At 46.6% G+C, this 24285-nt stretch overlaps 1 protein-coding gene across 3 annotated transcripts in view; it reads left to right on the forward strand.

The window, feature by feature from the left end:
• The window catches only part of alcama (activated leukocyte cell adhesion molecule a), a 60712-nt gene that overhangs the window by 28753 nt on the left and 7674 nt on the right, over positions 1-24285 (forward strand). For 2 of the 3 annotated variants that reach the window (XM_035434195.1, XM_035434196.1), the window contains exons 2-11: positions 15238-15344; positions 15924-16143; positions 16599-16663; positions 19088-19175; positions 19927-20100; positions 20642-20766; positions 21250-21382; positions 22118-22230; positions 22475-22601; positions 23085-23206. In XM_035434195.1, coding sequence (XP_035290086.1) covers positions 15238-15344; positions 15924-16143; positions 16599-16663; positions 19088-19175; positions 19927-20100; positions 20642-20766; positions 21250-21382; positions 22118-22230; positions 22475-22601; positions 23085-23206 — 1274 coding nt within the window. Of the gene's footprint in view, positions 1-3909; positions 4043-15237; positions 15345-15923; positions 16144-16598; positions 16664-19087; positions 19176-19926; positions 20101-20641; positions 20767-21249; positions 21383-22117; positions 22231-22474; positions 22602-23084; positions 23207-24285 lie in introns of those variants that run through there. The other variant, XM_035434197.1, reaches the window with a different exon arrangement.

The raw sequence follows: 24285 nt of genomic DNA on the forward strand, positions 1-24285 counted from the left end.
CTGAGTGAGAGACGGTCTCCCCCCACCCCCACTGTTGTTCCCACTCCAGGCTTTCTCCCACCAGCCTGGTTACCTTACTCACAGCCTCCCCCCCGGTTTTGACATTCAGATGCGGGTGAATTGGCCTCCCGGGTGCACACTTGAACCAGGTGATCGACCGCCCCCCCCCGCTCTGAAAGCATGGGCCGGCCATTCGCATGCAGGGCCTCGGCCTGATGAGAGGGGCTTCCGCTCCCTCCCCTCCATGTGAATCACAATGCTGTTTGAGACGTTCGCATGCGCCGGTCTGGCCACAGCTTACGCACTGATGCCCGCCTTCCAATGGTGGGGATTGCTGGCTGTTGTTATGCTAAACAGTCTGCATTTAGAAGGCTAGCAATAAGTGTTCTCTCTCTCTATATCTTTTTCAATCTCCCTCTCCCCTCTCCTTTTAAACCCCTCCCGCAGTCACGTTCTGTCTCTCCCCCCTTTCTCCTCATTTATTTTCTCTCTTTCCCTTATTCCCCCCGTCTCTCTTGCTGTGTCATGAAGGCATACACGTGTAGACACGTGCTCTCGCACACAGCCACTCACAGCCACAACGCACGAAAGAACGTTAATAAAAAAAATCGAGTGGGTCTGACCGTGGTGTTAAAACGATTGGGAAATCAGGGCACAGTAGTGCTTTGCGAATCTGAACATGCCTTCTTTCCTGGGGCTCAAAAGTACCTGAGGAGCAGCCGTGCACGTTTTTGTTCTCAGCAGCAGAAAATGCAGAGACCCTGGCAGAGGACTGCTGCTTTCTGCTGGCGGAGTAATGGAGGAGCAGGCTTTAACATGGCCGGTTAGATTACAGCGCATTTCTGCTCTTTTTCATATCCACACGCTTCAGACACTTTCAGGGAAGTGTTTTTTTTTCCCAAAGTTTTGCATTCCTCCTTTTCATGGCAACCGTGGAGAAGAAAAACTGGTTTTATCCCCACTACTCCCCCCCCCCCCCCCTGTTTGTTATGTTCTTTCACACCATTAAGATGGCACCATCATTGCATGCGTTGAGGCAGGTCCACACAGGCAAGGTCTCATTAGGGGGGAAAAGTCCTGTCCTGGAATTTTTTGACTTTTGCTCGACGTGTTTTCGGTGAGCGCTGCGTGGTGGTGGTGCAGCCGGCTGATTTGGACCGTTAGTGGAGGAGGCGGGGCCGCGGCGGCGGTTGCCCCGGGGGAAGCGGGCGCGGGTCGGGACTTCTCATTCCGCGCACAGAGCGAGCGCATCGACCCGCGCCGACTGAAGCGCGCTCCGTTTCGAGAAGCAGATGGACGTCCGTTCGTTTTGATGCGCAGGGTCGGGGAGCGAGGTACGCAGGAACACGCCTCCTCCAGAGGTTACGTCCGCAGGTGTTGGCACCGCGTGCTCGGAGTGCATGACGATCAGAGCGGCTCGCTGCGTGACTCTAAACTGCGCCGCTGATGCACGGCGCTGGTAATGTTCACCGCAACGCGACGCCATTCTCAGCCGTCAGCACCGTTTACACAGCGCTCGGGCAAACGCGCGGTGGAAGTGTAGCATTAGCTCACGCGTGTATTGGGGAAGGCTTCTGCCTGCGAGTGTAGTGTAGTGTTTAGGGAACTGGCCTTGCAACTCAGTAGTTGCGGGTTCAGTTTCCGACCTGGAGGACTGCTGTTGTGCCCTCGAGCAAGGTAGTTAACCTGAATTGCTTCATTAAAGATGTCCAGCTGTATAAATGGATTGTAGGTTTAATCTACGTAAGCCACTGTGGATAAGAGCATCTGCTAAAGGCTGAAATGTAATATATGTAAAGTACATTGTGGTTTGGGAAAACCTTTGTTGCTCGGTAAATTGCATCAACAAATCTTCCGCAGTCTCATAAATGTGCCTCCAGAACTGAATTGCCATCACTGTGCTGTAGTGCGGAATATGTTACTGCTTAAGTCAGGCTCGACACTGTCAAAGCAAGCGTCGGTGTCCCAGCACAGAGCTTGTGGCGAGAGCACTTCTTTAATAAGACCTAAATTTTGTAAGGAAGGCCTAAGTGGGTTACACTGATAGCTGGGCTCACCCTTAGGAAACACATTGAGAACCAGCCCGGATGTGTTTTCCTATGAAAATAGGACCTGCGTAATAAGCTTACAGCGCTGTCCTTCTAGAGTCTTTTGATCTTCGCAGACAAAAAAAGCCCCCGTTAGCCTGTTTGGAGGACGCTGAAAAGCAGCGTCCCTCTGCTCATTAGGAACTCCGCGCCCTTCAGTCGAAGCGATTTTAATGCGCAGTCCTGAAGTGCGAGCGCCATTAAAAGCTTTGCTCTTGTCCTGACCGGCTGCTTGCGCGGGACGCCGAAATGGACGGTGGCCCGGCTCTCCCTCCGGTTTCCTCCCAGAGAGAGCGGCGTGAGAGGGAACAGGCACAGGAGGGCGGCGGGTGCGGCCGGCCGAGGAGGCAGGACGGCTGGCGGACTGAGCAGAGACAGCCAGTGACTGCGCGTACCAGCCACGGGGGTCCGGCCTAGCCTGCGCCAGATTTCATACAGCCAATTATTTCAGCACTCTGGGGCACTCTGCTCTGTCAGTGTGCCCCCCCCACCACTCGACCCCAACTGCCACAACCCCACGCCCTGAAAGCTCCAACCCCCGAGCAGGTCAATTAGCCAGCGTGTGCCATCGGCAGAAATTTGTCAAAATTTGTCTTTTTTTCTTCCCACGCTCAAACTTTGATGATTCTCCTCCTGATGTAAAGATGTTATGCCTCATCCATGATTTTCATGGGGGGTGGGGGAGGGGGGGGGGGGGTGTTCCTTCGTACAGAGACTCTGGGTCTTGTGCCGTTCACCGTCTATCTAATGGATGTCTCACTCCATTGCCCCTCCTTCTGACCAGTATAGAAAACTAGATGAAGAGAATTGATTTTGTGTTCATTTGCATTGTGTGGGAAGCGCGGATTCCGGCTATTACTGATTAGTCTGCCCTTGGTTTGGTCCCCAGACTTACAAATAAGCCCATAAACTGGTAATTCATTTTTCAATCTATGCTGTGGCACAGACTTCCTGGAATGGAAGTCTGTTGACTGCAATTACGGTTGATGAAGCCGTCTGAAAGCTTCCGGTTTGAGCTCTACTGGAAAACTCATTTTTTTCTTGGCTGCGCACTTGCCATTGTTGTAGTACTGAGATATTTAGAAAAATGGCATAATCCATATAAATTATCATAGAGCCCATAGCTTGTCTTCCCATATCGAAATTCCACACAATATGGGATGGCAATACGAAGAGAATCAACTGTTCTTGAGGGGTGTGTTTCCCTGTCCACAATCAATAAAGAAAAGCACACACCCATGAAGACTGTGTTCACAACTGCCTTTTATGGTCTTAGTTTACCCTTTTCCCGCGCAGATAAAGTCTATATTTGGTCCTTTCTTGTTCATAATGGCCTTTTGAAGAATCTCAGCATGAGGCAGAATATTGCAATCACTGACATTTTATGTTTTTTCCTCACACAGGCCAATAGCTCATCAGGACTAAAACTAAGAGGCTTAATGTAAAAGATGATTCGCAGATCGATCGAAACCGTATGAGAAGCTGACGGCAGCAGAATGTAACCAATCTCTCGGACCTCTCGTCTCAGCGGGAGTCTCAGGGAGAGGGGCACTGCCGAACATTTTCAGCAATGTTTACCCTCCAGTGTAAATATTTGCTCTTTCAGTGCAAAGTCTGAGAGTGGATGTCGGCGTTACACTGGCTCGCCTCTGCTGGACAAGCGATCGCACACACACTCCTGCACCTGGAGGAGTCCTGCAGGTGCTCCTGTTTCGTAATCCCGCTCCAGCCCCTTTCTCTTTTGCTGTGGGTGGGAGGACACAGCCTGACCACAGGAACCGCTTCCCTTCAGCCAGGGTGCATGGTTTTCCACAAGGTCAAAGTTCATTTTTGAGCTTGTGCTTGTTTTATTTCTCCCCACTAAGCCAGTGTTTCTCCACTGAGTTGGAGGCAGGCTTTGCTATGCATTTTCTAGAAGCAGTCGAAGTGCCCTTTGGCTTTTGCACGGCAGTTGGGTATGTTTGTTTATACCTTTTTGATGTGTTGGTACCACCTGGGCAATGGAGCCTAGTTGCTGTTGATTAAATTAGCAGGTTTGAAGATTCTTGTTTATACTGGCGCAACCTTTCGCAGAGCAGAAACACACTCAGGGAAAGCTGTAAGTTCAGAAGAAGGCGCTTTCTCGTTCTGGCTTGCATGACTGCAGCATCTGTTGCACAGTTACAATAGCTGAGTCAGATTACTGTCCAAACAAAAGCCAAACAGAGAAAAGTTTCTAGGAGTCAAGTGTGGGAGTAATTGTATGTGAAGGTCACCCTGAGAAAAAAGAAATTCATAAAAGAATGCCTTAGTCCAAATGTAAAATACTTAGTCTATCAATTTAGGACACAAAGTGTAGAAGTAGTTCATAAATGTACTAATTTAGTTTAATAAAGTACTTAAAAATAAACTCAAAGATAAACTTGTGCTTTATAAGTTTACTTTAAAAAACGTTCATATACTACTTTCTTGTAAGAAAAATCTGTGTTTATCTTTGCATCTAAATGTTCCAGACAGGTGGACCCCAACCTGTTTAGGGTGAAAATGTGTATTTCTTACAACGCCTGTTTATTTTTCAACACGTTCCTCTGACTCTTTCCACGAATGGGACCGGTTTTTCGGTTCGTATAGCGGTTTTGTGTTTTCCCTCTCCTGCTGAGAGACTGATATGGATTGTGGCATGCCTGACGATAACACATTTCTGATGCTGTGTTCCAAGTGCCCATCGTCTTGGAACAAACAGCCTGTGTCATTTCTTTCCACCGGAAGTTTTCCCTCTGCCCAGTTTGATAAGAAACTAGCACAGACCTGCCTTCAAAAAAAAAACCAAAAAAAAAAAACCCGTTCCCTCTTTTTTTAACTTGGCCAGCGTTTTCACTGGCAGGTCTGTTCTTTGAAAGAGCATCATCAAGGAGAAAAAAAACCTCCTCAGCTCACAGATAAGGTTTTGAAACAGTTGGCTGGCATAGGGAAGGGCAGGATACAAAAGGGGAAAAGTGTGAATATTAGCTTTCAGTGGCTAGAGCTGAACAAAAAACCTTTTGACGGTGCATTTGCATAGAGCCGTAATTGTGGTTGCCCATTGAGGGGATGATTGTATCTGTGCTTCCTTAATGCAGCCTGCTTATCCCATGCATGACAGAACCGTATCATGAAGATGGAGATGGATTTCAGCCCCCCGGGCGAATACTATGCAAATGATTTAACTGTGTCCTTCGCTGAAATGCATGTACGAGCAAAAACAAAAAAGTTTGTCTTTTTTTTTAGCCGGGCTTGCTTTTCGAAATTATTTTTCATTTCCAGACACGTACTTAGTGTAAATGAAGAGTTTAGCATTCTCACAGTGTCCTTGTAGCATTGTGTAGCTGAATCAGATTTTGTTTTGCACCCCATTATAGGGAGATGACCAAAAAGAGGCGGTATTATGAGGGAGGCTGGGAGGGCTGGGAGGGACTTAGCCACACCCGTTTTCAGGTCCCAGAGCACCATAAAGTGCCACGTGTGCATTACTACAGATGGATGCAGGAGCAGCTATTGATGTTTTTCATCGGTGTGCATATGGCGGGTTGATTCGCATTTGGGCGCGTGCGACTGTCCGCTAAGTGCTGCGGAACACGATACGCCGGATCCCCTGACCCCAACACCCCCGCTACAAGCCGTGACTGGCGGTCCCGCCTGAACGAGCGCGTTGGGCGCGGCGGACGCTACAACCGTGTCGCTTTAAATGGCCGACACCGGATACGTCCCGGCGCTTCGGCAAATCCCTTTGTTCGGACTGCCCTAGACTTTTAACCCCAATCCCAAGAGGCCCGTGAGGGGGGGGGGGGGGGGGGGGGGGGGGGTGAAGACGGACTCTTTGCTTGTTTAAATATTCAGGAAATAAAAGGAAGGATTAGGGAGAGTTGAAAGGATCAGTACACAAAGCCCCTGTTGTTAAAATGGCAGCTACCTGCGCCTTCTCCCAAGATTTTGGCTGGCAAAACAAGCAGAATCTTTATTCAAGGGAGGACTAGCTCGGCCCGTCACTGAAAATTATTTTTCAGGGCATTGTCCCCGGTCTTAATTAAAAGTGCCGTTCCAGCTCTCAGCTGAGAGATGCCTCGGCTCGGTGGAAAGAAGTGGGCTTGTGTTGTTTTTCTGTTCACTTTTTACGCTCAAGATTACATCTCTCATGTGCAGAAACACTCCCGAACGCCCACGGTCTTTATCTTGTAGTCGTGACACAGAATGAGAAAGATTCGCGGGGAGAATGCTCTTTAATGCAAGCCCAAGTCTTGCTTTCTGGAGCTGCGGCAAGTCTACAGAACGCCTGCTGCCACATCAAGGGCCTCCGTGTTCTTACACTTTTTCTAGTTTTCCTTCATTTTGTATCCAAGAAAACAGCTTTTATTTGAAAAGAAAACTGCACAGTCATGGAAGACAGGTGAGAGAGATTATATTCGCTGGCGGAAGGTATAAGGGCCTTTTTAATCTCTGGCTCCATGTGGGGCAGAGGAGGACCCCACTGCAGAGGCCTCTCGCTCCCCTCTCGCTGTTCTGTACCATACAAGGTTATCCTCAATTCTGTCTTGCCTGCAAGAGTATTCATTTTCACAGGAGAGGCCCCAAATCCAGAGACTCTGCTGGATTTAGGGCTTTATCCATCTGAACTCTGCCACTGTTACCTGTCTTGAGTTTCACTTTGAAGACGTGCGGAGCCCTGCTGTTGCTGTTTATTGTTTTGTAACCCATCATTCCACACAGTCCTGGCCTTTCAACATGGCATGCAGTTGTAGGAAACTTAAATGTGCCTAATTAATACATTAAAGCAAATTTCCGGGAGGTGGTTTATTCATCTGTCAACATATGGATTTGGTTTTTGAAAGTTTTGAGCTCCATTTTGGTTTACTTGCGGTGTTGATGTGCTGAAACGAAAACTTTTTAAATGTTTGTTGCCACAGTGTATGGATGTGTACCTTGTATGTAAATGTTGATGCATGCTATGCAACCTGATTGAATGGAGTGTGCTTGTAACAACATTTCAAGGCTTAGTGACTTTATTTATAGTGCGATTACCACCAAGCCCCGCCACCTGGGCTGGACATAATTCAGCTTAATCGATTTAAGGTGTAGAACCATGTCATGTTTGCTATGTAGAAGCGGGTCTTTGTTTGGTGGTGTAGCGTAGATTAACGACGAGATTATACGGAGAACTGTTTGGCGATCCTGGGATCTGAGAGCAGATGTGAAAGTGCGCTGAACTGTTGCCAGTTCATACCAGCTGTCTTCACCTCCCATTACAAATCGCCAAGCCAGTATTACGAAGGGCGGGAGAGGGGATAAGACTCAATGCTGCCATTATATCTCCTTGCCTCACGCGATAAAAGTAACCGACCTCAGGGTTCATCATTGGTCCGGCTAACTTTGCTCTGCTGCCGCTCCCAGCCCTAGTGGCGGTTTCCACTGTTCGCTCGCGAGGTGGTTCACAGTGATGCAAATGCGACAGTGCGCTGGCTTTGATTTCCCCAGCGCACCATTCTGTTCTCTCACTGATAAGCAACACAAAATTCCCTGGGCTACCACTTTGAGAAATTCCGACAATTACAAAGGATATTGGTGGAGGCGTGACAGGACGGTGTGTTTTTTTTTCTTTCTGTGCCACGCCACAGATGTGCTTTAGGAAAACCCTGAAGCGCGGTACTTTGTGGAAGACGTGAGGCTGAATCGCAGTGCTTTGTTCAGGAGGCTGTGGCTGAGTGTCAAGCCTGTCTCAGGAAACGCACAATCAATCGAACTGGCCTCAGCACTGTCAAAGCAGATAATTACTCTTCTTTTAAAACAAATTTCATCTACACTGTACCAAGAAAACCAGTTCTTTATGCTGTCAGTTTTGCTGCTGAAAAACATTTTCTTTTGCAAATGATTTCACCCTGAAGTCAGAATGGTTGTCATTAATGTATTAATAATACTACGAATAAACTTTTTTTTCCCAGAGCCTAGACCATGATAGCAGCTTTGTAGGAATAAATTGAATTGTGGTAGAAGGAGATTGAGCTATCTCTTCAGCCAGTGGAAGTGTGTTTGTTAAGTGGTTATTAGCCGGATTTCTCTCACAGTGCCTTGTACTGCTGTGTACATGATCTGTCCATGATCCACAGTATAGACAGTGTCTGTTTAACACACTAGTAACATGAAAGCAGGTCTGATTATGAAATTGGGATACCATTATGTCATTGAAGACATGTATCCCACAACTACAGTGTTTTCAAGGAAGTATACTACTTAATCCAAAAGCCTAAAACGTGCAATTTAGAAAATATGGATATGTAAATCAAATATTCCTGAAAGGAATTTTTTTCCATTTTGCTGGAACTGGGGATTTATTTGGTCAACATTATTAGCAATTTAAACATCATGCTTTGTTGTATTTTTCTTCCAAAATAACTCAAAAGTAGCTAGTTATCATCAGTTCTTGTCAACTTTTACTCCATGCAACTTATTTATTTTTGTACCATTGTATCTGCCATTCTGATGTTTCATTATTTTGCAGGGCAGGGTGTAAAAGGTCAAGGTTGCTCTTGAAACAGTAGTACTCTCTTGTCTTCTGTCTTGTAATACACTGGCAGCATGGTAAGATGAGGCCATTGACAGACAGCACATATAGGCTTCAGGATATACGTGGCCCGTTTGTTTAAAAATGGCGGTGGCCAGCTGCAAAAATCATTGATCAAATTCAAGACACCCAGATAGCTTCATGGAAGACATGTTAAAATTGCTGATTGTAGTGATCATTTTGCATAGAACCACATTGTTTTGTGTAGATTACTAGACATATGTAATATGGTGTTTTTCTACTTTGATACACTTGTGAGATATTTTACAATGATGATGATAATAATGAGAATGATTATTATTGGTGTTGTTATTATTATTAATGGGTAAAGCAATTCCAAGGTTACAGTAACTCTTGTTCTTGAACGAGCCCTGTCGTCTTGTCTTTTTGCTTCACTGTATTTGGGCCATTACAGCGGCTAGCTGGCTATAGCAATTTGTTGAAATCAAATCCCATACCACAGGCTCTGTAGCTGCACCCACCCCTACCCACACAGAAAAGAGCCCCATGCCCAGAAATGGCCCAAACACATTTTAGAATAAATGCAGGTAAAGGTGCACAAACCCAGCAAAAGTGCGTAAAGACAGAGATTGCAAGTGCATCCTAGATACGTATGCCTTTAACTATTGGTGAACCATGCATAACCGTCCTGTGATCAATAATGTTGGGTTGTCTGTTGTTCTTTAACTGTTTGCAAATTGATTGTTTGACAGTGAATCCGATAACTCACTCCAGCTTCTCAGTGTGGTGGGATTAATCACCAGTAACCCGACTCTCTCCCTGGAAATCGATCTGGGACGGGAGGTCCATTGGAGTATTTTTGACTGCTGAAGAAGGGTTTTTCAGGAGCGCCGTTGCTGGGTTCCCACCTGTTCATGAACGCCATCGATCCCAACGGAACGATGGCGCATTCGTTTTCCACCCCGTCACCGGCAGTCGCGTTCTGGGAAACGCCCCACTGCCAGCACGACGTGGTCAGCGGCCTTAGAAATAGATTTAACTGGAAAGGCCTTTAAAAGTTCTACTCAGCCGCCTTTCCGGAAAATCCTCCTCTCCTCACGCCATGAGAGGCGGCTGGTTGCCATGGCACTTGTCACCTATGCAGGTAAAAAGGTGGCGTCAGTGCTTTTATTAACGCTCAGCGGGTCATAGTCTTTACAGTAACTCGGCAACATGGGAAGTGGCACAAAGCAATAAATGCTATTGTGCAGACACTCCAGATGCCTCACCACTGTGATTTGTTCCCCCCACATTTTCCCTGTGCTTAAGTGGATTCATACTTTATTAAAATAACATCCCAGATGACCTCAAAACAAACGTATGACTAAACTGTAAGTCTTCTTATTGCTTGTTTTCATCACCCAAGGCATCCTAAGATGTCATCTCGCTCCTTTATATGAAGGGCTTCTCTTTTTTTGCTGAGCATGTTGAAACATCTTTCTTCTAATACTCCCGAAGGTACAGGACGTCCAAGAGCACTACTGGCAGAGCTATCCGCTGAAGCGGATTTCAACGTAGTCTTTTATTCCATTTTAATAGGATCGTAATGTCAATAGTCAGTTTAGACTGCGGTTCCTTGCAAAGTTGACTCAAGCATTCAGTTGAGCTACGAGCAGGCTGATAGGGATTATCTGTTTTGAAGCTAACATGTGGGTTTATTGTGTACTCAATAGTGGTTTGGTAAGTTTTACTCTTCATTGTAATACCCCTGGATGCAGTGCACAAATGATTGTGTTAATATATATATATATATATATATACTGTAAGGGTCTTTCACATTGGAGAGCCAAAGCAGATAATTAAGGGACCTTGTCATTGTCCTCTTCACAGTGTCTGAGCCTGCACAAGAGTGCCATCAGCCTGTCACAAATCAAATCTCTTATGCTTTCATCTATGGAAAACAAAGGTGTGTGACTACACTACTAAATGCTCGCACACAAATGTAATGGTGCAACAAAGTTTTGAGCTTTGCGAGGTAAACCTAGCAGAGCCATACCTGATTAATAAAACTTTGCGTGCATTTCTGAACCTCTGCCTCATACTCCCAGCACCAGCGAAACTGTTGGGTGTGCATGCTGGGCCTTCTCTAATAAACTGACCTTCTGCAAGACCACCTCCGGGACCTGGGCTTGATCCAGCGCATGGCTATAAATTGTAGCTTTGTGGGCTCTTAAAGTCCACATTCATTTACAACAACATGTTAAATTACTCTCAGTCAGATCGAGACTGCCACCGTCTTCTCTAAATACAATAATCCAGTAATTTTCCTACAATGAGTTTTTTTTTTTTCATTTTCATGTTATTTCATTAATTTCATTAATGTGCCGTTGCCTTTTGAGTCTCTATATTTAAGCCTGTTTTATTACACCTTTCATTGTGGAGTTTTAATTAATGTTGTAATGATTGATCAGCCTTGTGCAGACTATTGGTGATGTCATAAAGCAAATAGTAGTGGTGCTGTGCTTGGATGCTCTGGAGGGTGCTTGCCTAGCAGTCTTGTGGCCTCTCACAGACTCTTCAGTCTCAAGCCCAAAAAGTATATTTACAGTGGCATGGTGATGGAGGCGTCCATTTGTCCAAAATGTACTTACGTTTGCCCGTCACATTAAATGACAAAGCCAAGCCCTTACTTATGTAAACAAAGCTGGGATGGAGCTGTGAGTGACATATTCTTTGGCTTATAATATTGATATGCTATAGTTGTTCATTTTGCCGGCGACACATAATTTTGGTAATTAGCCTAATGCTGAGCATTAGCTTGTTAATTGTGCTCTCCAGCCGGCAAGTACATGTATATTATATCAAATTTCAGTTGTAATCATCCACTTAAGTTGATTAGTTCATGCATATTTAACATCTCTAGTGTGACTGCAGTGTATTCACCCTGGCCTCAATCAGACCTAAAGGACTCTTCATACAGGCATTCTAATTCTAGTGTTGAAGCTGACTATTTTGGACGCTTATTTCCCAAAGGCAATTTTTTTATTGCCTACAGAAAAAACAAATAGCTGCAATGTTATTGTCCAGGGCATCCTCCCAAAGACATGAAACCTAACATAGATATCACATGTCAGATCTCCGTGAGGCATGGGTACAGAGATGGTGTTTAGAGGTGTTTGCACTTGGAATTAGTTTGATTTTATGATTGACGTAGCCCATCACAGGACGTTGGTCAAAATAATGACCTGACAGCATCAAGGTAATTACTTATGAAGACGTGCCACTGATGAACTATTCACTATATTTCTGTCTGCAGACATCACCTTAAAATAAAGTATTTTTTTCCTGTCCTGCCCAGTGCTGAGATTCCACAGAGCTCAGTGGAGTTACTGTTGTATTCATAATTAAAATATGTGCACAACCTGTTAAATCAAGTGGAAGTACAACTGGCAGAGCTTTGCACTTGCTCTGCAAATGCGTAGGGCATGGCAGACCTAAAAAATATACTACGTTCAGAGAAATACATCTTGCTAAAAAACTGTCGATTTTTGTGCGGTTAGATCCTGACAACTGCTAAATAATACAGCTGGCGCAGTATTAACCATTTTATGAAAGGTGTCTTTCCAGCTTGGTGTATTGAATGTTTTTTTCACTACCTTACAGAATGCCTGACTGTGCTGCTAGCTCTTAATCCTGCTGCAACCAAATCGAAGATCGTATATAACTTCTAAGCACATACATACAGCATTTCTTCATTGTCACATGGCATGCTGCTCTTTAAAGACTCTTTAAAGCGGCTTTGGCATTGAATTGGCCTTATTTGAGATGCACAGAGTGGAGGCCACCGAATGAACTCATGGCTGTTCAAGATGGAGGCTTTTTAGAATTTCCACTGATGTACCTGACCTTGGATCCTTGCAAGTAAACAGGGTGATATGGGCAAAAAAAAAATACAATCAGACAATTAATGATACAGATAACTATATTTTGTATTAATATGATTCATAAATGTTTTACAATAACCATAATGCCTGTCATAAAAAGTGTAACAAATTGATGTGAATATTTTAGGTTTATACAATGAAGCATTTTTTTCCAGTGTAGGCTGTTTAAAACCCATAAATTTAGTTTTTCCAGTAAATATACAGAGAAGTCCTCATCATGAAAATGTAACAAAATGTATTTCTGTATAAACAGGGAACATCGGGGCATGTCATTTCAACGGTTACGGTATATGCAGGCTAATATTGATTAATCATATTATTCACAGTATTTATGCAATTTGTCGATACTGGCAGCAGGGAAGCATACTCTCCCAATGAAACTCCTCGCTGTCAGGTGAAAAGAAGCGGCTGGCGACTCCTCATATATCGGAGGAGGAGGCATGTGGTAGTCTACACCCTCCCCAGACAGACAGAGGATAGCGCATCGACCAGGACTGTGTGATACACACGGGGAATATGTATAACGACTAAATTTGGGAGAAAAATGGGAGAAAATGGCAAAAAAAAAAATGTGAATGTAAACTATTGATTTGGATAAGAGTGTCTGTTGCATGCAATGTAAACCATGGTTACTGTAGGGTGGTTGCATCGCAGACCTGTGTTGTGACACAGCTAGCAGAGTCAGACGCAGGGTCAGTTGCCAGCGGGCAGCAGAAACAGCACTGGCAGCATCTGGGTCCTGATTGTTCTGCCTGTTTGATTGAAAGTTTAAAGGCAGAAAGAAACCGTGGAATCGGTCAAACCACGAAGACCGCTCCGCCTTGCCCATCTGACCCAGGACATACATCACTCCCCATCCTGACGGTCCCGCCTGCAGGCCTGCATCTCCACGGCAACCTCTCTGGAGAACTGGCTTTTGCTCACCGAAGACAGAGCAGGGCTGACTCTCCCCACTGTGCCTGTGTGTGTGCGTGCGCGCATGCGTGCCCATATACATGTGTGCGTGCGGTATCAGCTGTGCGGCTATCCATTTAGTTCTATATGTTTTTGGTAGCTTAAGTACTCCAGTAATGAGCGGCCTGGCACAGGTGTCTTGATATAGATATTCATTTGCTTAGCACGTGACGATGAGCAAAAACGTTACTCAGGGCACCTTACATAGCTGCCGTTGGACATGCTATCCTTTTACACTGGATATTTTACTGAAAACATGTCAGGATGTCAAACATGTCACAGCAGTGCCTCCACTGGGATTTGTACATGCAAACTGGTTGCAGTCCTTAATCCTTCATTGGTACACTGCATGTTTACATAACTGAAACTCAGGTGCACACTTCATGAGTGGGGTGAGTCATAGTTGCATTTCCAAGTCTGAAGCAGAAATGAATGATGTACATATATACGTGTATGTGCGCACTAGCTGCGACTCATGGGCTGCGTGTTCGAAATAGTATCGAGGTCTTCGGTTCCTTTTTAAAGGCATACTAGGCTGGATTCTTTAGCCTGGCTGTGGTGCTGTGTTTAGAATCAAAGAAGTCTCCTCCTCCTTCTTCAATCCTGCCCACTCACCCAGAGTACCCCACCTAATGTCAACTCCATGCTGCTTTTCATCTACTTGGCGAACTTCAGCTGACGCCACAAAGGAAAAGAAATTTCGAGGTTAACTTTTTCTTCATCGAGCCCTGTCAGCTTGTCTTTTTTCCTATCTGTATCTGAGCTTCTTTGCTAGCTAGTTAACAACAAACTACTGATAATCCCAAATCACAGGCTTGGCAGCAACGCCTACTCCTCCACGCTCAGAAAAGAGCATCACACCCAAACACATTTTAGAATAACGAATACAGGTAAAGGTGCATGAATTCGGTGAGAGCACGTGCAAAGACAGAGATTGCCGGTGCATCACAGATATGCCTTAGCGTGGTTATTTTATAAATATTTTCAAGGTGAAGTCCTGCATACTATACCTTTAATATCTCTTTTGCCTTTTAAATTGAATCCGTTGTGGACCCAGATCAATCCAAGGTCAGCTGTTAACAGTGTTCAGTCCTCAGGGGTGTAATAACCCAACCTCTGCACGTTGGTAAGAGGTACGGCGCCAGGGGAGCTCACTCGTCCCTCGTGCCCAGTACGCCCACGTTCTGTAGTAATTACATTTTAGAGGTCAGCTGTCTGTTGTTCGTGTGATTTGGACAAGGCCCATGCAGTAGCTATGACCATCACATCGACCGCAGAACAACAGTCCAAACATTTCCGTACAGGACACAGATGGAAAGCCTGAGGGGGAGATCAGCCGCGAGGCCACGGAGGCCGATGCGCTAGGCACGGGCTTGCGGCATCGTCCGTAGATGAGTCGGCTCATCCGCGTCAGATATAATCGTGCTGTCTGACATCACACGGCAGCTCGCAGAGGGAAACGGTTCGACAGCTGCGGCAGTGATAATGATGGTGGTAAATGCAATGGCGTTTGTGCAGTGATAGTGTAGACCTGTGTGTGTGCAGGTGTGTGCGAATGCACGTGCACTAAATTTACAATACAGTTGGAGAACAAAAGCGTAGAGATGTATCAGCACGGACCGCTGAACCGACGATAATAAACATTTGACTTTCACATGCAACCAGGTAAAATATACTTCTACAAATTAATATTATTTACTAAATTTGAATGTTCTTTTTTGTGTATCTTTTGTGCTTTCAGCGAGCGGTTTGGATCCCATCGTTGCGCTGTATGGACAGATGATCGAAGTACCTTGCAGCAATGGAGCAGTGATGTTGGAGAACCCTCAGCTCGTAAAATGGAAATACGTATGTTTGTGTTCGTTCACACTTATTGCCTTATCCCTCTCCCCTTATTTGGCTAAAGGCTCAGCACATATTCAAAATGGTGAAGACAGGAGGGAAAACTCAGCCAGTCGAGAAAAACAAACAATCAAGCAAACATCACCTCTGCTACTGGGTTTCAAGTTGTAAAAGCTGTTCCAGAGATTAGGGCTTCAGTCATTTCACTTTTATAAATCCATAGTGAATATCCATCATTTAATGCTGAGGGTAAATTATATATCCAACAAGCAAGCACCTGTACTGCGGGTCGCCGTGGGCAATAGCTGTCAGAATGCCAGCATTTTAGAAATCAGCACCTGCTAGCAGTCCGCTGGCGGCAGGACCATTCATCAAATCATTTTCCTTCTTTTAATATCTGATCCTCGTCTTAAACCGCCTCACCTTCACTGTCCTCTAGCCGTACCACCGTAGGGCCCACTTGCAAAATGCTGGCAGGCCTACAGATGTGCCGAAGGCAGGCCGCCCGAGGGCACCGTGCGCTCGCTGGCTAGGTGTAGCGCCCGCACAGCATGTCCCTAAACGCCCTCTATCGTCCTCGTGCAGGACGAGGACGACGGCAGCCCCGGCGCTATTCTGACCAAAGGCAGGGACCCGGAGGACGTGAAAATCCTAGCCACCAACAGCTACAAGGACCGAGCGAGCATCGCGGCCAACGCTAGCCTGCTCATTGCCGGCGCCACCCTGGAGGACGAGAAGGTGTTCACCTGCATGGTGGTCACCTCCACGGACATCAAGGAGTTTCCCGTTAGCGTGGAGGTCCACAGTGAGTACCGACCCTGGGCCTCGCCGAACAGCGCCGCACTGCTGTTCTTTCACACCCACCTCCCAGCTTCAGAGCTGCTCGTGATGGGGAAAGACTGCTTTGGATGTGTGTGATATCCCTTTGAGAAGATAAGAAAGGCTAGTGGGTGTATTAAATATGAGGACTAAAGGACTAGATAAGTGCATGCTCACTGCTTGAACATTCAATGTTTTAAAATGATGCCACAGATAATACAATTGGTGTGTCTAATGGAAGAAATGTAATGTCTTTAATGAATTACAGTTTTCAGGCGCCTTGTTTGTTGAAAAATTAAACCATATACCTCTGTTTACTTAATTATGTGCATATATGCTGTAGATTATGTAGTGGAAGTGCAGTACCAGCGCTGTTCTTGGAGTTTACCTGACGGAAAACTGCATCGATTCTGAATTGAATTGTTCACTTTTTACCTCCAGAGAGACCATTGCCACCACAGATCAAAGACAAGGTTAAAGAACTAGAAAATGACAAACTGACCACGGTGAGTTGAAATGTTTAAAACACGCTATTGTTTCTCTGTGACATTTGAATTCATGGGGGACACGTGCCCGTTCTCAGAATTATGACTTCAGGACTCAAAAATCATTATAGTTTTTATAGTGCAGTGCAATTTTCAGTAACCGTTTCTTCTTATTAATGTGTGCGTATATCAGTTAATACATTATTTAATACCATGAAGTTTTTTTTTTATGGAAGAAAAGAATATTTTCAGTGATAACTCATTATAGCTGCAGGAAAGAGAGAGAAAGAGTACATGTAATGCATACTCACATAATCTAATTAGAGTAGTCTCACCTCTGGCAAATGCAACAATCTTCAACCTCCAGAAAGGAGATTTGAATTACATTGAAGGTGACAGTAATGATGAGCAGGTAGCTTTTGGAGAATTACATCAGAGGAGCAGAATTTTAATCATCGAGCGCAAAAGGAGAATATATACCGCGCTCTGCGCTTAATGCTTCACGGTGATCAAATGCGGCGTCGCATGAATATCGAACGCTCGTATTTCTTCTTAGAAATGCTTTTTCGTGCTGATGGGAGTTTTTTTTTTCTTCCCCGGTTACGGGGTTGCTTTTCTGTTGTTGTTTTTCATGTCGTGACAGCAAGCCGGCTCAAAAACGAAGACATTAAGCGGGAGCAGAAACGGAGAGGGGTGGGGGTGCTGGAGAGCCTGCCTATCGAGCGCTGTTGCTTTCAAAGCGCCGTTTCATTTTTTGAGTCGAGATCCTCCTCGGGCCGTCGGCTTTGAACCTCTCCCCGCTCCGGCTTTTCTGCCGTATAAGTCGCCCGCCTCCCGAAAAAGTCACCGGCGTTTCATAATAGAAGGGAAGGAGCCGAGAGAAACATGTTTTTCCTCCAGAGCTCCTAATGGGAGGCTTTGTGGTTGCCCGCGCTTTTATACCGTGTTTGGTGTGGCATTGTTGCCGAATGCTTTCAGGGAGCGTGCGCGATGCCTGATGCAGGCTGTGCAGCCGGCCAGATCTGTCCTCTTTCATCTCTGAAGGAGCGCTGGATTTCATTGCCACCCCCTGGCACCCGAGCCAATGACTTGTCTTTCACTCGGCGTCGAACCTCCCTGCAGTTGCCAGTCACCTGTTTTGGTTTTTGTAGGCTCTGTCACATGCTGGCCTTGCCTTTAAAAGCCCAACAGAAGTCCCCATCGCCCCCCTCAACCTAATACTGCCATATCTTTGTTAATGCAACTTCAGCTCTTCCTGTAATAGACTTTTGAACGTCTATTTTTCTTTGTTGCAAGAGTATTTGTCTCTTGCACTGCTGACTAAGGTTACCGAAGCCCTGAGCTGGCGCCATGTTGAGAAAGTGACGGATCTGTTGCCATTAGCGAAAGGGACCTGCAGTTGTGATGGGTGAGGCCGATATGACAATTATGCACCCACCCTTTCATGCAGATGGTGGCTATTGTCCTTCAGACATCTCTCTCTGAAAAGCTACACCGGGTATGACTGCAAACCGGCTAAATTGCTAACCAGTGTTTCTCACTTCGAAAAGCCTCAATTAACTCTAATGATATTTCAAGTACGGGCGAGACTGAATTCATTACAATATTTAACCCAAAATGCCCGCCAATTTGTTTTCACCTATGGTTGTTTTTGTATGGTTTGTGTGGTTATGACATACTGCACTGAAAACTTCCACGGTAACCATGGTATGAATGAGTAACCTAAATGCAGCATTGCAAGCAAGCAAGCAAAAGCCTTTAGGAGTCATATTAATACAAAATATTGATATGTATTGTGTATCACCCAGATATCTGGAAAAAACACAGTGATATATTTTTTGACCAAATCCCCAACCCCTACTGCATATATATACAACTTCTCATCCAAAGTTATGGGCATTAATATGGAATTGGTCCACCCTTTGCTGTTATAACAACCTCCACTCTTCTGGGAAGGCTTAATGCTAGCTGTTGGAGCATTGCTACAGGGATTTGCATCCATTCAGCCAGAAGAGCATTAGTGAGGTCGGGCACTGATTGGGCGATTAGGCCTGGCTCGCAGTTGGCTTTCCAATTGATCCCAAAGGTGTCAGATGTGGTTGAAGTCAGGGGTTTGTGCAGGCCAGTCAAGTTCTTCCACACCTATCTTGATAAATCGATTTCTATGAACCTCGATGTGTGCCCGGGGGCACTGTCAATCTGAAACAGGCAAGAGCCTTCCCCAAACTCTTCACACAAAGTTGGAAGCACAGAATCGTTTATAATGCCACTGCTTTAAGATTTGCCTTCACTGCAACTAAAGGGCCTAGCTTGAACTATATCCTTCTTCTCTGTTAACTGAACGGACTTAATCATATATATAACCCTTTTGCTAGTGTCAAGTCAAGCTGTATGAAGAATGACAGTATTTCTGCCCAAGGTTTAAAGAACATGCATTTTTTTCAGCTTGGGGAGTGTATCGCTCAAGATGCTCACCCTCCAGCTGAAGTCGTATGGTCCAAGAATGGCCTGCCGTTGGTTGATGATGGGAAAAGTAAGTTACTTGATTGTGTCACTTGATTTTGCACCCATGGAGAACTCTGTCCTTTCAGATATAATGTATTATATATTCAGAAATAAAATATAAAAATATAAATATTGCAGCACTTCACATATGGGAAAATAGGAGACCTGTTAAGTGTATTTCATTTCTATAAGGGCAGGAACTTGTGCCCTTAAATGTTTAATGCCATGTGCAATATTCAATTAATTGGTGTCCATTTAACTATGTGGTTTATATTTGGTTTAATGTTCATTTAATAGGTTTCCATTCCATTTCCATTTAATGCTTAACTGGCATTAACAACGGCCATATTGATCTGATCATATAAGTTTCATATGAGCTCTTTCCTCTAAATGTGAAGCTTTGATGTAATTTAGGGAGAGTAATGTTTGCTTTCTGTTATGTTGCGTTTTAATAAAAAGCTCACTGCACGCTGCCACTTGCAGGAATAACAATTTTATTTTCGCAGAGCCAACTACGGTTACAATCCTCAATGCTGCAAAAATGTCATTTGGCTCTCAGCCAATAAAGTATATTTCTGCAAGAAGCAGGTGTTTTATTGATTCAGCATGTTTTTTTTTCCTCCCCCGACTCCTCTATCAAAAGCCGAAATGTTTCGGGCCTGAAAACACCGTCGTCATTCCTGCAGTACTCTACTGGTTTCATTTATGCGGATTTCGGGCGCTGCGCAGCAACGTCGTGGCCTGAAATGTTTGTGTTTTCTGCCGTTCGGCGCTCGCAGCTATCATAATCACGGTGGAGAAGACGAAGGACCCCGCCACCGGCCTCTCCAGCACCTCCTCCAAGCTGCAGTACGCCGCGGCCAAGGCCGACGTGGACTCGGAGTTCACTTGCACTGTGAAGCACGTACTGGGGGCCAACCAAACCTCCGAGCCCCTGACCTTCAGCATTCACTGTGAGTGGACACGCAAGAGCGCCCCCTAGGGGGCCGCGCCAGCTGCCTTTGCTCAGAGAGAGAGGGAGAGAGAGACAGAGAGAGAGTGAGAGAGAGCGAGAGAGAGAGTGAGAGAGAGACAGAGAGAGAGAGAGAGAGAGAGCGAGAGAGAGAGAGAGAGATGACCCCCCACAGATTGGAAACTGAAGTCAGATATTGACTCAGCCCTTGAAGCGAGCACTCTGAGGCAGCGACAGTGTCTGGCAGGGAGATGGATGACTATTTTGTTTCCAGCGAGGTGGAATTCTGTACTTGCACAGCTCCTATCCAGATGTATTCTGGCACGGTGACTCATAAATAAGCCCAACGACACTGCTAAAGTGCTGTGAACATACTTGTGTGTGTAAGTCTATCAGTTTGTATGAACTGTATGTGTGCGTATGTGTGTCCGCAGTCATGTGTGTGTTCATTCAGGTTTGTGCGTAATTCACAGTTCAGCAGCAGCTGTCTGTCTCTCTCATACTCTCTCTTTCTCTCTCATTGTCTCCATTTCATGCTCTAGACCCCACAGAGAGGGTGGAGCTTGAGGTGATCAGCAATGGACCCATCAAGGAGGGCGACAACGTGACTCTGAAATGCAGCGCCGATGGAAACCCGCCCCCCACCCGCTTCAACTTCCTCCTGAAGGCAAGCCCTTCCCCTGGTGGAGATTTACTGATCTATACGTTACATGAGGGATACACAAATGTGGCCTTGGAGGCCAGTAGCACTGCTGCTTTAGTAGGCTTCTGTGCATAGTGCTGGCCCTCCGGATGATTAAAAAAAAAAAAAAGATTCACGGATCTTTATATTACATGGATTAATTTATTAGGGACATAGTAGGTTCGGTCAATAGTGTGTGCCAAACCGTGATGATTTAATGATCAGTGCACCCACCCAGCTGTGACGCAGAGAAGCAGCCCTGTATGCATGGAGCCGAGGCTCAGTTCACGCGCAGCTGCCTCAGGCTCAGCTCGGAGCGCCCCTGGTGTGGAGTACGCCACCTTTGAGCTCTGTCCTGTTCAGCACAGGTCTCTGTGAGGACGCGGCCCGCCTGAATCTTCTGCTTGTCTTTCCTTTTTTTTGTCTTTTTTCTTCACCACCGCCCCCCCCCCCCCCACCTGGCTGCAGGACCAGAAAGTGACCGTGGATGATTCGGACACGCACACCCTGCTCGCCGTCACGCGTGACACCACGGGCGAATACAAGTGCTCGCTGGCCGACGACGACAACCTGCAAGACGCCAAGAACGTCACCGTGAACTGTGAGTCAGCCACGCGCGCGCGCGTGTTCCCGAAATCGCGCGCCATCAACAGAGATGAAACCTGTCTGCAGTGCCGTTTGAATGCTTTAAACCCTAACGTGGCGCAATATTAAGTCACAGGAGCAACTAATTAAATTCATCTTTAAGCGGATTAAGGGTCAGGAAAATTATTGTGGGCAGTGGAAGAGCTAATTAGAATTTCGGGCCGTTTCCTGGAACGAGCCTCAGAACCCAAAGATAGGCAGAATTTTTTAGCTGATTGTTAATTACTGCCTCCTGAGCGCATGTGTTTATGCTTCGCGTTGGTGAGAAAGGGTAACAGAAAAAGCGTAATTCGCGCGGACGCCACACCGTGAAATTGGAAGGCGGTTTAGGGCCGCCGCCGCGCGGAAGTCTCTCGCGCCGCATAAATCGAGAGCGGGAAAACAATGGCTTCGCCGGGCCGGGGCCACGGGGGGACGCGTCGGCTCCGAGCCGCTAAAAAGTCACCCGCGTGGAGAGGCGAAGTCCTCTCCTCTGAAAGCAAAGTGTTTTAATGGGTTCGATAAGCGCGACAAACGAGCGCGCGGCGGTCGCCTGCACTGGGCTGATAGGCCCTTTTTTTTGGCACGCCTGAACAAATGGTTCCACTCCCTCCCTCCCCCACCCCACCACCCCCCACCCCTGCCTCCCTCCCTCCCCCACCCCCCCACCCCCCCCACCCCCCCACCCCTGCCTCCCTCCCTCTCTCCACAGTCCTGGACATCAGTCTGGACCCCTCAGGGAACATTGTGAGGACAGTCGGAGAGAGCTTGGCGGTGACAGTGCAGATGAACAGCTCTGGAGACGTCAAGGTTTCTTGGACCAAGGTAAGCGCACGGAAGGCGGCGGAACATTCCTTTGTGACGGAGGCTTGCAGCGATAGAAATCAATAACAAAAAAACAAAAAAAAAAAACATTTTCTTCCAATTTACAATGGCTTCTTTCAGATCTTCGCGGTTATAGCTTTTGTTTGACAGATGCTTCTCTGTTTCGGCGAGGTCAGAAAAACACACGAACGCAATGAAAAGGCGTTCACAGATGCTTCGTCTGTTACATGGCTTGTTGTTCCAGGACAAAGACAAGCTGGTCCAGCAGCCCAAGTTTGACAGCCTGAAGTACAGCGACGCCGGAGCCTACGTGTGCGAGTTCTCCACGGCAGGGATTAAACAGAGCAGGTCCTTCCAGCTGGTGGTGCAAGGTACGCTCCTCTCATGTTTTTCAGATAAGGGCCAGTGGGCACGGACGGGCCTTGTTTTATTAACTAATCTGAGAGGCACTGTGGAGCTCAACAATGCACACATCGTTCAGGGTTCGAGCACGTTAGCGAGGTGCTAGCATTGCATGCAGGTCCAGTGCTGAGCTCCACGTTCCCACTGAGCCAACGTGGGGCTCTTCACTTCTGGATATATACTGCAGTGTATTGAAAATACGTGGGCTTTCTTGGAAAATATACTGATGAATATAGTTTACAGCCATTTTTATTGAGTGGCAATAATGTATACATTGGATATATACTGCAAAATGTACAATTAAGTATTTATTTATGTTCTATGAATACATTCTATTTCAATATATATATTTGTAAGGGTTTCTGTGGACACACAGGAGGGTGGTTAAGGCCAGTGGCGAGGCGGCCATGTTGTGGAAGTCGCGCTGCTGACCGGTCGGTGTCTCCCCTCAGGCCAGCCCACGATCATGAAGATCAGCAAAGCCCGCAGCGAGGACGGCAAGCACAAGGTCCTGACGTGCGAGGCGGAAGGGTCCCCCGAGCCCAGCGTGCAGTGGAGCATCAACGGCACCAACGTAAGACCGCCGCCGCCGCCGCCGTCGCCGCCGCTACCGCTACCGCTACCGCTAAAGCTCCGTTCAGAGGAGCCCGCACTCCGAGAGGCCGCTCGTCAGCCATTAAACAGCGCTTGACCTCCGCTCTCCCATCTGGGGCTTCCTTTTTTATGGTCTGCCAGGACAACATGGAAGTTCAGCAGCTTTTTCTTTTTGTTTTTTTTTTCGTTCTTTTTCCCCCATTACCGATGCAGTCCAGGCTGGCCTCAAAGGCAGCGGATCTGAGGACGTACTTCAAAGCTCAGCCGCGATTCCATCTTCCGCCACCTCTGTCATTATTCACAGAGAGAGCACATTTCCTTTCACCGGCACCACAAAATTACCTGCTGCATCACCTGCTAAAAATACACCCTCCCCAGCACTCCTCTGTGCCCTGCCTCTGTAGCTGCTGCTTTTTCAGCTCGGGGAATAAGAGGATGTAGCCGGGCACGTATCACTTTAAAGTCTCCTTCGGTTTTTTTTCCTTTTTTTGAGTTACTCATCCATCAAAATCCGCCGGATGACACCTTTCCCGACAGTTTGCGATGTGCGCGAGCGCTTGTTTTCCTCTCTTAACCTACCCCCCCGGGTCAGGCTGTGCCAGTTTCGCTCTCCTCCGAATCACCCTGGCGGCGAGGAACCTGTCGGACGCGCACCCAGACAGAGTCCCTCCCGCTGGCGCGGGCCTATGGGAGACGGCCCCGGCTTCCTCCGCGTGTGAGCTCGTTAAGTCCCCGGGAGACGGGTCCAGAAGCAGTATGTCTCCGTTTTGGACGGGCATTGTTCTGTCGGAGACCGCTGCCCACCCACACTCACGCAGCCCCTCTCTACGAGCTCATCATAACAACACTCCTGCCCGGCCCAGAATGCCTCCCCCACGTCCAAGAGCAGATAGTCTGAGCTGCCTCCTCCTGGAAGTGGGCAGTGGGTTTGGTTTCCTCATTTGTGTGGAGATATTTTCCAGCAGAATTTTGCTGCAGATTTTGCCTGGTAGCGCTTAAAACAACTTTGTCTTTTGTGTAAAACACCCACGTAACACAGGTGTTTCAAAACTGTCAGGA

This window comes from Anguilla anguilla, chromosome 9, assembly GCF_013347855.1.
Source record: "Anguilla anguilla isolate fAngAng1 chromosome 9, fAngAng1.pri, whole genome shotgun sequence".
NCBI classification, from domain to species: Eukaryota; Metazoa; Chordata; class Actinopteri; order Anguilliformes; family Anguillidae; genus Anguilla; species Anguilla anguilla.